Source organism: Stegostoma tigrinum, chromosome 35, assembly GCF_030684315.1.
Source record: "Stegostoma tigrinum isolate sSteTig4 chromosome 35, sSteTig4.hap1, whole genome shotgun sequence".
In the NCBI taxonomy this organism is placed as follows: domain Eukaryota; kingdom Metazoa; phylum Chordata; class Chondrichthyes; order Orectolobiformes; family Stegostomatidae; genus Stegostoma; species Stegostoma tigrinum.
Window position 1 is genome coordinate 16,955,998 of NC_081388.1, and position 16,466 is coordinate 16,972,463.

A 16,466-nucleotide genomic window follows, 5' to 3' on the forward strand; every position below is an offset into this window, starting at 1 on the left:
GAACTGAAATATAATGCCCACTCCTACAATTGAGGTGAAAAAGGTCACACTGGTACAGTACTGGCTTGTTGGAGATACATGACCAGGGATAAATAAAGGGAGCTTTGACTCTGTATTTGGCCCGTACTGCTTGTCGGCAGCCTGTGTTTTGAAAGGAACTATGTAAATGTGAACTTTTTCCAAAAACAAAGGGTTAGATTGGGTTTAACTACATCAAATGAATTCATCTCCCTGTCATGAATAAGGGCATGGTCCTCAATAAATGTCTCTTTTGTTTTTGTAAAAACTGAGCTCTAAAAGTTTGGACACTTGCAAAAATCATTTTGCATTATGATTTGATGCTCTTCAATTCGGTAAAGGTGAAACACCTCGTCATCTGTACAAATAACGACCTTCCAGCAAACTGCTGTGTGACTGGTGTATTAAGTAGTTGACACTGTTAATGTTCCAGTTCATTAGGAAGCTCTCTTCAAGTCGTTTTCTCAAAAGTTGTGGGCGTGGGGGAGGGGGGGGGGGAAGTACTGAATTGATTCAGTGCGAATTGTGCTTGTGCTTTCAAGGTCCCCAAACCAAGGGCTCACGTTTCTGCTCAGTTAGGCATTGGGACGCACAGAGTCCTGCAGTCACCATCACAGCCTGTCAAACAAAAAGTGCCCATGGGATCTTGCTTTGTAGCCACCTGCTGTTATTTAGAATTAAAAAACAAGCTGCTCACGGGATATGGGCATTGCTGCCCTCAAGAAGATGGCGGTGAGCTGCTATTTCGAACCACTGCAGTCCTCGTGGTGCAGGGAAGGCAGGTCAGAACTTTAACAGACAGCGACAGTGAAGGAACGACAACATTGCTCCAAGTCACGACAGTGTGCGGCTTGGATGGGAAATGGTTTTCCAATGTGGCTACTGCCTTTGACCTTCTAGCTGGGTTTGGGCAGTGGCATAGAGGGAAGGTTGAGGCAGTCCTGTGCGAGAGGACTACGCATTGAAGGTGAAGCACTTCAGCATGTTATGGGTGGTGGGGTTGCGGGGAGAAAGGGCATTGATCTCTTCTAGTTGGACACTGAACCTGCGCTCCTTTTATTTGAAAAAAAATAATTTTTAGGATTTCGAAAGACGACATGCACTTTCAGCCGATGGAAGAGATCGAGGAGAACCTGGAACAGGGCAATCGGCACCACGTACCACTCTTTAGCCGTCTCTTGCCCACTGGCCCCTCGTCACCCAGTTTCCGTAGCAACATTGCCCGCAATGCCCGACCCTTCCAGTTGCTGAAGCGGGGGAACAGCGTCTCCTCGGATGCTTCCATGTACAGCTGCCTGTGCCAGGACACCCAGACCACCGCCTGCTCCTGCGGCACTTACAACGACCACAAGTCCCTGACCAAGATCCAGTTCCTCTCGGAGAACGACACTGAGCCGGAAGGGAAAGGGACTGAGGCCGAGACGAGCAGCTTGAACCTTGGCGAGGATGCTCTGACTCCGGCCGTCCAAGATTTCAGAACTGGGGACGTGAGCGGCAGCAACGATGGGCTTCTAGATGCCCCCATTAAAGCTGCTGACCCCTCCACAGAAGCTGAACAGTGCAGTCCACGGTCTATCTCGCCCGTCAGTAACTCCAGAGAGAAATTTCCACAGGGAGGGAATTTGATATTTTCATACGATCCACAGTTCGAGTCCTACGAAGACCACGACTGCAAAGTCCAGAGCCCCTTAGTGACTCAGCCTGACCACAATCGTCCAGCGGCAGAAAAGGGTACAGGCTCAGCTCTCCCACCCTGCAACAACAACATTCCACCTTCAGTGGGACCCAGCTTGGCGGAGACCGGTGCCTACCGGGGGCCATACAGTCTTCAGCATCCAGGGATGGGGGTGAAGACTGAGGCTCCTCTACTCCCTCTTTCTCCTGCCGAGGACGAACCTGGAGAGAAGTCAGATTGGCCCAGGGTGACCAAACGGTCTCTCCGGGCAGACGGCATGGAAGACGAGAGCGTGCCCTTGCACATCTCTGAGCCACCGCGCGTCAATGGCAGGGAGTCCTTCCTTTCGAAAACCATATCTGAGCTGTGAAGAAAGGTACGGCCAGATTTAGACTGAACTTTTGTTTAAAAAAAACTGTGAAGAAAAGCCTACTACATTTTTTTAAAAATCTCTCTCTAACTGGAGTCAAATTCAACACCTTGTGAGAGCAGACTTTCCTCACCATGTAAGTCACTGATTGGAGTCATGGGCTGCTTTTCTGTGAAGCTTGAAAGAACAAGTCAGAATTGTTGGGGCTCCAGTGACCGAATTTAGGACATCCGCTGTTATGATGAAAAGGCCTTTCCTTCTTGTGAATGTACATCAAACTCCTGTTCCATCTGCCAACACCCAAGGAACAGCTGAAAGATCTTTTGCTTTACAATTGCTGTCCATTTCCCTCTGCCCCCATCCACACACCAGCTAAATTACTAACTGGTCACTTGTCTCCTTAACATCAAACCCCACCATGCATTTTTGCATCTGCCAATATTTCCAATACCCATCCCAGATTATACTTTGAGCATTAAGGTCTGCACTGAATCATAAGTTTGAGCATTGGCAGTGACTGATGACTAAAGATACACGTTTATAATGAATAAGGACTACAAAGAAATGCAAAGTGAAAAGCAGGGATCGTGGCTTGGTTTTCGATTGAAAATCTTCACTGACCGACTCCTTCTGAGATGACCACACCTGCCCGTGCATAAGATTTTATTAGATTAGGATTCCCTCCAGTGTGGAAACAGGCCTTTCGGCCCAACAAGTCCACACCACCTCTTGCAGCATCCCACCCAGACCCATCCCCCTATAATCCACACAGCCCCGAACATTACGGGCAATTTAGCCTGGCCAATCCAACTAGCCTGCACATCTTTGGACTGTGGGAGGAAACCGGAGCACCCGGAGGAAACCCTCGCAGACACGGGGAGAATGTGCAAACTCCACATAGCCAGACAGTTACCTGAGGCTGGAATCGAACCCGGGTCCCTGGTGCTGTGAGGCTGCAGTGCTAACCACTGGGCCACCATGCCGCCACGGTGTTTCTCTTGAGGTGTAGTGCCCTTTGTTTGATTGCCTGTTCACTTTTGTAAAGCTGACACAAGTCATTGAACTCTGGGCCATTGGACATCTTGCCGCATCCATGAAGCACCCACTTGTGAATTCACTGGAGAAGTTTATTAACACCAATAATTGCAGAGAAAAGTGACAATTTACATAGATTTTGAGAAAAGATTCTGGATTGTTTGGGGGGGGCGGGAAGAGTTGGAGTTTGTGGGAGGGTGCTGTGTAAAGTTTAAGGAAAGAGTGGAGTTTGGAACAGTTTGTTAGGGGAGGAAGGAGGATCTGACACTGCTGTCACACAGCATGAGCTTTTTGGATCGTACACCATATAGAGTCACCCTTCCTCTAATGTATTACACATAGCTGAGACGCATGATCACATGCATCAATCATGTTCAATGTGTTTAAAGATTCGAGATCAATGAACACACACAACAGGACAGATTACACCAATGTGGTGGTGGGATGAAGCTCCTTGGCAGCATGAACCATTTGAACACACAATTCAAGAACCAGGAGAGACCATTCAGCCCAAGAAGCCTGCTCACTCGTTCAACACCAGCACTGCGATTAATGTCACTTTTCTGCCACTTCCCATATCCACTGGAATTCCCTAAGATCTCAAAACCTTGCATCTCCCAACCTTAAATAAATGTTGGCTTGAATAGTGACCTACATCGTGTGAATGAATAAAAAAGAAAATTTGGACAATGGTCAGTGCAGTTTTTTTTGGGGGGGGGGGGGGGTTAAAGGATCTTTTCCACTTGTTTTGAAAAATAGTGAAATGGCTGAAAGCATTGCCCTAACAGCTGTGATTTGTCACAAGAAATGCAAAATAACTAGCTGATGAATTTGGAATCGTGTATTTGTTAAATTGCTCACTTAGAACACTTTTAGTAGGCTTCTTGGATTTTTTTTTTTAAAAAAGGCTTTGTTAGAACCCTTCCATTGTGTTATATAGAGGACATGAAGGGCGAGTTAGGGAGAGGGATTTTGTTTATCAAAGAAAATTAATTCACATAGCACGGGAACAGACCCTTCGGTCCATGCCGACCATATTTTCAACTAGCGCCACCTATCTACCCTTGGCTCATATCCCTCCAAACATTTTTTATTCATGTATTTATTTAAATGTCATTTACACATTATAACTGTACCTACAGCCACCACTTCTGCTGGAAGGTCAATCCACACATGAACCACCCTGTGCAAAACAAACTGCCCTTCACATCATTTTTAAATCTTTGTCCTCACATCTTAGACTGTGCCCTCTAGTCTTGAGATCTCCCCAGCCTAGGGAAAAGATCTTTGCAATTCATCACATCCAAGCCCCTCATGATTTTATAAACCTCTATAAAAGATCACCCCTCAGCCTCTTACACTCCAGTGAAAAGAAGTCCCAACCTGTCCAGCCTCTCCCCATTCCCAGTAACATCCTGGTAAATCTCTTCTGAACCCTCTCCAGCTTAAGAATATTCTTTGTACTACTCAACGACCAGAACTGGACACAGTACTGCAGAAGAGGCTTTACCAGCGATCCATACAACCTCAATATAAGGTCCCAATTCCTATACTCAACTGCCTGAGAAATGAAAGCAAGAGTGCTAAATGCCTCCTTAACCACCCGAATCTACACGCAATGTAAACTTCAAGGATGCTGTGGATGGTTCAGTTGCCAAGCTGGCCCTTTGGTTCGCATATGTTTTATTACCCTGCTGGGTAACATCATCAGTGCAGCCTCCAATGAAGCGCCGTTATGTTTTCTCACCTGTTATTTAACTCTGTGGTCCGTTGAATTTGATTACCTCATTTCTGGTTTTCCTTTGCAGTGGTTATATATAGGGTCTAGTTCTGTGTGTTTGTTGATGGCCTTCTTGGTAGAGAATCAGGCCTCTGGAATTCCCATGCTTATTTCTGGCCTGTCCTAGGATCCTGGTGTTGTCCCAATTGAACTTGTATTCTCCTTATCCATGTGAATAGAGATGAGTGCGTATTGGTAGGGTCTTTTTATTGCTAATAGGTGTTCAAGTACTCGTGGTCAATTGTCTTCCAGTCTGTCCAATGTAATGTTTGTCACAGTCCTTGCATGGAATTTTGTATATTACATTGGTCTGTCCATAGTGGGGTCAGGGGTCTTTGGTTTGAGTTAGCACTTGGCGTAGCGTTGATATGAGTTTGGGTACTACTCTGATGCCCGATGGTCGTAGGAGTCTTGTGGTCAATTCGGGAATGCTCTTGATGTATGGTAGCGTGATGAGTGTGTTAGAGCACGCAGTATTTTCCTGTTGCAGCTCACGTGATAGGCATTGTTGGATCATAATATACAAAATTCCATGTAAGGACTGCAAAAAACATTACACTGGACAGACAGGAAGAAAATTGGCCACGAGAAAATGAACACCAACCAGCAAAAAAAGATCAATGCTCACTCACCTCCCTCACGCAGATGAGAACCACCAGTTCAGTTGGGACAAAAATCAGGATCCGAGGACAGGTCAAAGAGATAAGCACGGGAATTCCTAGAGACCTGATTCTCTGCTGAGAAGGCCATTAACAAACACGTAGAACCGGACCCTACATATACACAACTGCAAAGGAAAACCTGAAATGAGGTAATCAAATCCAATGGATCAGAGTCGAAATACCAGGTGGGAAAACACAACAGCACTTCATCAGAGGCTGCACTGATGATGTTACCCAGGAGGGTAATGAAATGTCTGTGAACTAATGGATCAGCTCGGTGAGCAAACCAATCAAAGCATCCACAACCTGAGCTACAAATCTACTCAAAAACCTCAAACTTCAAAAGAATTATGTACCTGAACCCCGAGGTAAGACCATAAGACATAGGAGCAGAAATTAGGCCATTTGGCCCATTGAGTCTGCTCCACCATTCAATCAAGGTTGATAAGTTCCTCAACCCCATTCTCCTGCTTTCTACCCGTAATCCTTGATAATCAAGAACCTATCTATCTCAGTCTTAAATGTACTCAATAACCTGGCCTCCGAAGCCTTCTGTGGCAGTGAATTCTATAGATTCACCACTCTGGCTGAAGAAGTTTCTCCTTTTCTCCATTCTAAAAGATCTTCCCTTTATTCTAAAGGCTGTACCCTCAGATCCTAGACTCTCCTACCAATGGAAGCATCTTCCCAACATCCATTTTGTCCAGGCCATTCAGTATTCTGAAAGTTTCAATTAGATCCCCTCCTTCTTAACTCCAATGAATATAGTCCCAGAGTCCTCAAACAGAGGTCTGCCTGTTCTACAATGTTACCCAAGGCCTTAATTTTAATTATATCAGTACTACCCTTATTTGTTTTACCAAAATATAATACCCCTCATTTATCCGAATTAAACTCCATCTGCCTCTCTTCAGTCCATTGACCTAGATCTCTTTGCAGTCTTAGATAGCCTTCTTCACTGTCCACTATACAACCAATCTTGGTGCCACCTGCAATCTTATTATCCATTGCCTTCTGTGTTCTCATTTAAATCATTTATATAAATGACAAACAAAAGTGGATGCAGCGCCGATCCTTATGGAACACCACTGGTCACAGGCTCCCAGTCTGAGAAACAACCCTGCCACAATCACACTCTGTCTCTTGCCATAAAGCCAATTTTGTGTCTAATTGGCAAGCTCATCCTGAATCCCTATGTGATCTAACTTTAGTAATTAGTTTACCACGCAGAACGTTGTCAAAGACTTTATTGAAGTCCAAGTACACAAGGTCTATCACTCTGCACTCAATCTTTTTGGCTGCTTCCTCAAAAATAATGCAATCAAGCTTATTAAATATTATTTCACTCACACAATACTGCAATGACTATCCCTAATCATTCCTTGCCTCTTCAAATGCATATAAATTCTATCTTTCAGAATCACTTCCAACAACTTACTTCCACTGAAGTCAGAAGTCTATAGTTCCAAGGCTTCTCCTTACATCCCTTAAGCAAAGGCACATCATTAGCCACTGTCCAGTCATCGCCTCACCTGTATTTATAGATGATGCAAATATTTGTGCAAGGGGCCCCACTATTTCAGACCTAAGTTCCCACAAAGTCCTGGGACATACTTAATCAGGTTCCAGAGATTTATCCATCAGCAATACATCTTTTGTAACATGAACTCTTTTCAAAACATCAATATTCATTTCCCTGGCTCTCTAGCCACAATTTCTTCCTCCACAATAAAAACTGATGCTAAATATTCATTGAATATCTCCTGCGGTTCAACAAAAAGACAACCTCTTTGATTTTAAGAGGATATACTCTTTCTCTAGTTCCTTTCTTGCTCTTAATATGCTTGTAGAATCTTTTTGGATTATCCTTCGCCTTGGCAAATGAGGTTCTCTCATATCCTCCCTTTGCTTTGATGATCTTCCTCTTGTGAATGCCCCCACAATCTTTATACTGTTCAAGAGATTCATTTGAATCCAGTTATCTAATAAATCACTTTTTTAAAATTCTTGACTAGAACCTCAATATCTTGATTTTGTCTTTTACTTTAACAGGAACGTAATGACTTTGAACTCTCGTTATCACACTTCTGAAAGCCTCTCACTTATCAGTCATCCTTTTACCTGTGAACAGTCTATTCCAATCAATTTTTGGACGTTCTTGTCTCACACTATTAAAATTTGCCTTACTGCAATTAAGCACTTTAACTTTTATGGTAGTCTTATCCTTTTCATAATTCTATTTGTTTTAAAAAGTTACGATCACCAGATCCAAAGTATGCCCCTTTCACTTCAGTCACTTGCCCTGCCTTATTACCCAAGAGAAGGTGAAGTTTTTCACCTTTTCTATTAGGAACATTTACATATTGATAAAGAAAATTTTCTTGAACACATTGAACAGAACGGTTGCTAGGATGAACTTCAAGACTATATGAGGATCAAAACTCCACAACCACTACCCCCCTAAAAGAACAAGGGAGGCAGGCTCAAGGAGAAACCACCAATTCAAAGTCATGTTTTATCCTTACTTGGGAATTCACTGCTGTTCCTTCAGTGTCACTAGGTCCAAGGCCTACTCAATACCGTTGTGGATATACCATCACCACGAGGACTACAGGGATTTAACCTCCTGAATGGCACAAACCATTTACAATGCATAATGGGTCATGGGATTCCAAGCCAACAGCTTAACAAAAATCATGTAGAAAATTTAGAACTTAACCCCTGTTAGTCCCAAGTAAAGCAGAGTGGCAAAATCGACCTGAATCTAACAACCTAGACGAAGCTGTGAAGGAACACGATGCAAGAGATGGTTTTAGGCTTTAGAAAAGATTGGGGGTGGAGGGGGGGTGGATTTTGGATGAGTTCACTCCAACATTTTCCCTTACACCTGTCCTGGAAAACCAATGCTGATCATTTGTAGCTAAACAGATAATTGTGGCATTGGACAGCAAATGAATCAACAGTACCAATTTCTTTCCATATCCATTCTTGAAATCCATCTGTGTTTGGAGACTTTGGATATTGTCTACCCAGTCTGATCCCCTCCCTCATTTCAAATCTTTCCAGTAACACATTACTCTGGCATTTTCTTTGTGACATGAAAGAAACATTGGGCTTGATTGTCCTGATTGGAGGTGTGTATTATTGTAAAACCTACCATTAGAAAGCACATTCATCCAGAACACAGTGCACACCCTTCAAATAGGGGAAGATAAATTTGGGGAGCTTAAATATTTGTACAATAGACTTCTGTACCTCGGATGATATTTATAATTTTTTCCAATTTTCTATTAAATGGGTCTTTTTAAAATAATATTTAACAAATGCATTTTTGGAGAAGTGAGAGCTTTTGCATGTATAAATGATACGGATGGATTTTTCAAAAAGGCGATTGAATACTATATCACCGGAAATGTAAGGTCACTGGAACGTTTAAGTTGTTCTATCACCTATTGCTTGCGCTTAACTTATCAACAGTGCTCTTGAAATCATAATAAAAGTTGATTATGGTGCTTGGCTGTCCTCGAACAATTTGATTCCGGATTTTATCGCCTGATGCAGTCTGGCAAATATGGGGAAGGGATGTACTGTTACCAAAAGGAAACAGATCTCTGCCCCCACCAACACCCCAAGGTGTTTGTAGGTGGCTCTGAAATGGATCAATTTCCTTTCAGATTGCTTGGCTCCTTCTCTGTTTTTTTTAAAAAAATGAGCCTATAGAAAACATCAAGTTCACTGAACTTATGGATGTTAATGAATCAAAATATCCCAATCCTGTCATATTTCTATCCCTTCCCATCTCTGCAATCTTACTGATATGACTTCAGCAACAATGTGGACCACACACAGTACAACAATAATTATACAGCACTCTGATTGAAGTGCTTAAAAAACAGGAAAACAGGCAAGCAACTACATATAAATAAAGGACACAAACTTTATTTAAATTAACAAAATGTAGGACAAATGATAGAATCTAGACTCCATAATACCTTTCTATGCTGTGCGAAGTACAGCTACACATTCCATTCAATTTAAATATACACTGAAGTATTTTCTTCAGGAAAAATTTAGTTTATCTAATGATTTCTGACCACTTTCACAGGCCTACTCCCGAAGTGCTGAAGATCAATCATCACATCAGCAAGAAAATCATAAAATTTAATTAGCCATAAACTGAGTAAAATTCAGCTGTCCTAAATTATCCAGAAACAGAGAACAAAACCTAAAACTCTGTTGCGTTTTTCCAGCAATCGGAGACAGAGAACACTGCATCAATGGCAGGGGATCCATGTCCCACTACCTTCATTGGGATGGACAAAATAAACCTTTTCAATTCAATGCAAGCTTGAACTTGCTTGACACCATTCAAATTAAATCAGAATCAATTAGCTACCAGTTAATAAAGTGCAAGTACCTTGGGTATAAATCATGCCAGTAATGTTCCCAAAATGCAGCAGCCTAGTATTGTCAGTCAAATCTACAACTACTTCTGTATCATAACTAAATAGGATTCAGGACACTTGTCCCAAAGTACACCCTGATTTGAAGGACAGCTCTTAAAAGAAAAGTAAGAACTTATTGTCTGACTAGTATTAGTGTTATCGCAGAGGGAGGATCACATAGGCTAACCTCCACTCGCAAACAGTACCTCCATAGCTTCTGGTCAACTTTGATATGTCTTGATTAAAGACTGCAACAATCTGTTTGAGCAGGGAGAGCTGAAGGGAATGGGGATAAAAGGGGAGGCACGGTGGTAAAAGAAAGGGAGAGAAAAATAAAAGCAACTGAGAACAGACACACAAGGGAAATAAAAGAACTCAGCTTAGAGAGCAAATCATTATCCTAACCCTAGGAAACGGATGGAACTGCACTTCATCAGATTCTCTTGCATGGTCAGCCTCGTATCCCTTCAATAGTTCTCCCCAAAAAGAGATCATTGACATTTGGTATAGTTATACAAACAGGTCCTAATGTCAAATCAAAAACTCGCAATTAATTTTTAAAATGGTAAGAAAGAGATCATGACATATTTAAAAAAAAGGTTCCTACCAGATAACTTAAAAATCTCAAAGGAGAAAATAAATAGGAGATAACCATTTGGCAAGGACAGTTGTTCCTTGTTTTGTTTTGAGGCTGTAGTAGTGTTGAGGTACTGTAATTGCTCTTGAAGCCCGGAGGGCCGGATCAGCAGGTTATCTCGTCACAGATTGGTGTAGCCGGTTCGGATGTACTCGACGTGCATTAGTCGCCTGTCTCTGCTGGGCTAGGAACGACTGGGCTTGACCGTGGCCCCGAGACCTTTCCTCTGTTACCTTTTGGTGCAGAGCCATGCCCTGGGACAGCAAAGCAGAGGTAAGGCAAATCCAAAACTTTCAATGCAGAGAAGTCAACAAATTTTGATAACTACAAACAAAAGAAGGCAGCTTTTTGTAACACTTTTGTTTGTTATCATGAACTTTTTGGAGCCTATTGACCCCGCACTAGAGCTCAGAGATCCCAAACTGAAAATCCAAGGGCTAATTAATCTAGTTTTAAGGATTAGCCTTGATGCAGTTGTCTGTGAGAAAGCAGTATATTTTCAGCCCCTATTACAGTCTTGAAGGTTTAAATTGAGCACTGACCTAACTGGTGGTCTAAGTGCCAGGATCGCTGTCTCTCAGATGAGGTATTAAATGGAGACTCTCAAGTGGTCAAGAAATGGCAACTAAACAAAGTACAAAAGGATAGTTCTCTTAGTGTTTGGGCTCCCAGTTAAACGATGACTGTGATTAAAATTCTCAACCTTGTTCTCACCTCCATGTCTGTAACCTCCTCCAGCCCTATGACCCTCCAAGCCCCATAATCCTCATGAGTCTTTGCACTGCTCCAAAGCTGCCCTCTTGAGCATTCCTGATATGGATTACACTACCCTTGGTGGGTATGACTTTAGCTGCTTGGACTCCCAAGTTCAGGGATTCCCTCCCTACAGCTCTCCCACTTTTTTCTCCTTTTAAGATGTTCTTTAGAAATCTACCTCTCTGACTGAACTTCTAAGTACCTGTCCTAGTAATTCATGTGGCTCAGCACTAATTTTTGTTCGACAATGCACCCAAGCATTGGAATGGTCTTGGGTAGAACAACTCAAATCTGGCATCGTTGAGACTGAGGCCATACTGAATTTTTAGATGTTACTGGATTTTGGGTTGAGGGCAGTTCTGTTGAAGCCATGTAGACCCAGAAAATAGCACAGTCTTACTGCTCTAAAAATGTTGCTCCAGGCTAACTTATTAGCAATGCTTTTATATTATTAAAGTTTAATCAAGAGACAGATCTCAATAACAACATAATCAGAAAAAAACCCACGCTACTCACCAAAGTAGATTTACAAAAGAAAACCAATAAGGTTACAATTTAAAAAGCTATTAAGTTGGTCCCCTGTCGTGAGCTCCTACACACGGGTTCCTAAGGTCAGCTGTGAATTTTGCTCTTTGTTTGTCTTTCTTAGAACAAACTCTGATATCTAGAGATATTTGAAAACAGACAGCAAAGGCAGTAGCTGCGCAGGTTACTGCTGGGTCAGACAGCAGTGTAGGTTGCTTTCTCTGTTTGAATCACTGCCCATGTGGTCTTTGCCTTTGACTGTCTTCCACGTTTGTAAAGTGCCTTTGTTTTAACTTTGTTTTCCCAAGTTCCAAAACAATGCAGCAGCTTATAAAACAGTCTGGAGGCAAACTGTGCCAAAGCAGCACCTAATAAAAATGCCTAAGTAAAATGTTTCTTTTCAGTTTTTACTCAACTAACATTGATGCACGAATGAACAGGATAACGTCCAGTTTTCGGGTAGTCAGATTTTTGGCACCCTACTTACAATCTGTTTGGTTGGTGGGGGTGGGACGAGATAATGCTGTCAATATGAAAACAAAATGGCCACACACCCTACTGCAAGTGTAGAGGTATCGTCAGCATGGGCTGAGTATCTTTTTCCTTATTAAACTTACTAAAGGCATTTCATAAGTATTTAATTAGTTGTGAGGCACCTTAGAATGTGTGAATAGACAGCAAGAAAATTCACTGGAATGGGAATGGGCTTTATGGTGCATGACCAGCATTTGAAATTCTTCTTTCATTTCCTTACCAGATGAGAACTTGGTCTAAACTGGATGGCTAAAATGACATCTTAGAATCCCTGCAGCATGGAAATAGGCCATTCGGCCCAACAGGTCTACACCAACCATCTGAAGAGCATCCCACCGAAACCCATCCCCCTACCCTATATTTCCCACGGCCAACACACCTAACCGGCATGTCCCTGGACCCTAGGGGACATTTTAGCATGGCCAATCCAACTAACCTGCACATTTTTCGGACTGTGGGAGGAAATCCACACCGACATGGGAAGAATGGGTAAACTCCACACAGTTGCCTGGGGCGGGAATCGAACCCAGGACCCTGGTGATGCGAAGCAGCAGTGCTAAACCACTGAGACAGAGTGCTGCCCCACTAAACACTGCACCACAACAATGATCCTTAAAAACTATCACAGTCTCAACTCTGAAGTTGTTTTTTTAGGAGGAACCGCTTGACAAATTTAATCTCAGATGTACCATCACCACCACCTAGTGGCACATTGTGGTGATGCATGGAATTGAGAAACCAGAGACTGAATTTAAATTTCAGCTGGGACGTCAGGTTTTATAGTCTGCAGAGTGCTGGGGACAAGAATTTTATTTTGTTTGGTCTATCTGGCATGTTGCACGCTTAAAAAGTGTTGAAAATAATGCTTTATTTATTCCCTTTCATTTCTATTTTTGTTTCCTATAGACTTGCCAGGATACTCTTCAAATTCAACAGCAATGGTTAGGAGCTCAGGTGTATAAATGAATGGCATATTAAAGAAAACACTTGCTGTGATTTCACAGATTTAAAGGGGAGGAAAAAAAAAATAAATTGGGCATGGGTTCCAGTAAATTTCTAGAGGCTTACCATATTGTACCAGGCACTGATGATCAATTTCTCTTCTTGGTCTCTTTGGGACTTGTTTTTTTCGAAGTCATTCTAACAAGAAACAGGAAATAGTGTTTTTTAAAAAGGCACATTTAAACAAAGAGAGCCAGCCAGAATAAGAACAGTGCCCTCAACTCTTCCTGACAGCATAATGCAGGATCAAACAGAGCATCATGTGTTCATGCAATTGTTAAGGGCATATTAGACGTCAGATACAGCCAATATGGTATATTTCATTTTCTTCTTATTTGTTCAAGGGATTTGGGCATTACCAATAAGGCCAGTTTTTATTGCCAGCCCTTAATTACCCTAATTGAATAGGTGGATGGCCTGCTTCTGCTCATCTTTTATTTTTTATACTCAGAACATCCACTCAGGTCCTGAGTCACTAGTCCAGCGACATTACCAATTATGGCATATAACAGATAAAAGGGAAGGGTAACATTAACACCAACTATGTAACTTGAGTCACTCCAAGTTATTCACTTAATAAAACAATATGTGCCTAGTTACAAAACGTTCCACATTAAAGATGCAATCTTGGTACTCAGGCACATTACAGACTTAATGAATCAAACATTAATCTCCAAACCTTGAAAAAACATTTTCGAATGAAGACACAACTGGCCTGAATAATCCAGCCGTTTAAGAGAATGAACAGTTGCTTAATCGACAAGGATGATTCAGTATAAGGTCCCCAACTTGGGTCCCATCATCTGGTGTAGCTTGAGTGGCTGGAAGTAGGTCAGTGCACAATTTGTGCAAGTGATTTTCTACGAGGCTTCTTGATTGATATTTATTCAGAATGGGGATGGGAGCCTGTCCACGATGATCTATACCTCACAAAGCGGTAGAACATCCAGTGGATTTCCATTGGCTTCTACAGTGGATGCTGGCTGCATGCGGAACTAAATCAGCAAGATTCAGACCAGGCCCTTTAGCACAGCAGGATTTAAAACCTAAAATTCTTTCATCTGTTGCCCATCCCAAACTACCCTTGAACTGAATGGCAGCCAAGAATCAAACACATGCCTGTGGGCCTGGAATCACATCTATGCCAGAGAAGCAAGCTGGCAGATTTTCTTCCAGAAAAGACAATAATACAAACCCGATGAGTTTTTAGGACAGTCTACAGTGGCTGGCCTCTCAGTGATAATGTTACTGGACTAGTCATCATGTCACCATTTACATATACAAGACCACTGTCACCGCAACTTCTGTTGGATTGCATTTGTAAGGTCATAACCAACTCCAATGATACTGCAGGGAATTAAAAGTTTCCAAAAGGTTTGTGAAAAAAAATTGGAAAGTAAAAGATGGCAAACTGTTTAGTGTTTTCTGTTGGAGCACAATTTTGTACAAGGCAATTTGTATCGCAATCTCTTCTCTCTCTGGTGTGAACATTCCACCCTCTGCAATTGGCGATGTACCAATGTTAATAATAGAAAAACTAAATTAATGCAAGAATAACTAGGGCAACAGCTGCCACTATCGCAAATACAAGAGACAACTTGCACTCCATGCATGACCTCTCAATTTGTTGCGACTACTAGGGAGCTTGTATAACATGGTTAGTTCTAGTAAAACATTTCTAATTCCAATGCCAAAAAAACTGCATTTTTTACATGGATGGTCAGAGACAAATGCAAAATCCTAATGGAACATATTTAGGAATGATGTTAGATGGAACGTTATCCTTTTGGGAACATCTGAAAACAACACGATAACCAAATTTGTGCAATTCAGCACTAGCCCTATTACACTTGGCAGAAACATATGCTATTAGGCATAGGTCTTCTCCACAAGTTTTGTTGACACTTCCTTGAATGCAATAATGTGCATCATTACTGAACCCTCCACTCAATAGCCCTTTCCCTGGCTTCTTGTCCTTGCAAACATCACTCCCCCACTGATTTGCTAACTGATGAAAATACACAAAAAAAAATCCATCCTGCACCTTGGTCCATGATGTGTTCAATTCACCTCCTGCTTACCTTCCAGTGAACAGAATATTTGCAGGAATGATCCCGAGCAATATCTATCAGCAGATATCCTTTGGACCAAGGAAGGAGTCACTAACAAGCTCCTCCTGTGGACAGGAAGACCAAGGAAAGAGAGGTCCCTACCCCACAGGATTAGGGCAAACAAGTGTGCAGCCAACCTCCACCACAGGCTTCATTACAAACCCTCAACAGACGTGCAGAGAGACACAAGTAATGTTGTACATTACTGAGTGCCCTCTTCATAAAATAACTGGTGGACTTAGCAAGTGAGGATGATTTCTTTTTGCTCAGGGAATTTGCATTTACTAACTAATCAGTAGTAAGCAAGAACGGTAACACAAGCCTCTTGAGACGTTTGCTAAGATTTCTACCAAAATGAGAGCAATGTGACATTCTGAAGATTATGAAACTGTTCTCTTGCTGTTATCCGGGCACTCTGCAACAGGGTGAAACTGATTTCAATGGTAGGGCAGTCAATCACCAGAGGAGAGAGATTTAAAGAAAAGCAGCATGGGGAAAATGAGAATTGGGAACAGTGTAATATTATGTTACGTCAAAGGGTTGTGAAAGCATTTAATAATAACTTGCTAAAGGGAATTAAATAAAACTTTAAAACAGTTAAATTTGCAGGGCCACAGGGAAAGAACACAGCAAGTGAAATTAATTGCACAGTTCTTGTTTGCCAGCTCTTCAAAGGCAGCTAATTAAAAACCTCACCTCTAACAGTTGAATCTTAGCCTCTTTCTCATGCAGCTGGTTTCTCAGGGCTTGGACCTCAGGGGCAGTTGTTGGAGTTTGTTTTGGGTCAAGGGTTTGAATCACCTGGGAGTACAAGGAAAACAGAAAGCATTTTGAAGGAGCCAGTCAAACATATGTGCTGGAAAATGCTCAAAACGTAACGGTCAATCTCACGGGTGGAATTTCAGTCACCCTTACC

At 42.1% G+C, this 16,466-nt stretch overlaps 2 protein-coding genes across 3 annotated transcripts in view; one reads left to right on the forward strand and one right to left on the reverse strand.

Annotated features, from left to right (window-relative positions):
- Positions 1 to 4,769, forward strand: part of best2 (bestrophin 2) — a 29,350-nt gene extending 24,581 nt beyond the window's left edge. For both annotated transcript variants that reach the window (XM_048521979.2, XM_048521980.2), the window contains exon 11: positions 1,100 to 4,769. In XM_048521979.2, coding sequence (XP_048377936.2) covers positions 1,100 to 2,063 — 964 coding nt within the window. In that variant the 3' untranslated portion in view covers positions 2,064 to 4,769. The remainder of the gene's footprint in view (positions 1 to 1,099) is intronic.
- Positions 4,770 to 9,459: 4,690 nt separating this feature from the next.
- The window catches only part of LOC125447465 (protein Hook homolog 3-like), a 49,878-nt gene continuing 42,871 nt past the window's right edge, over positions 9,460 to 16,466 (reverse strand). Inside the window, exons 20-22 of the mRNA XM_048521830.2 lie at positions 16,247 to 16,351; positions 13,506 to 13,577; positions 9,460 to 10,876 (exon numbers count right to left, since the gene is read on the reverse strand). Of these exons, the coding sequence (XP_048377787.1) occupies positions 10,736 to 10,876; positions 13,506 to 13,577; positions 16,247 to 16,351 (318 nt within the window). The 3' untranslated portion in view covers positions 9,460 to 10,735. The remainder of the gene's footprint in view (positions 10,877 to 13,505; positions 13,578 to 16,246; positions 16,352 to 16,466) is intronic.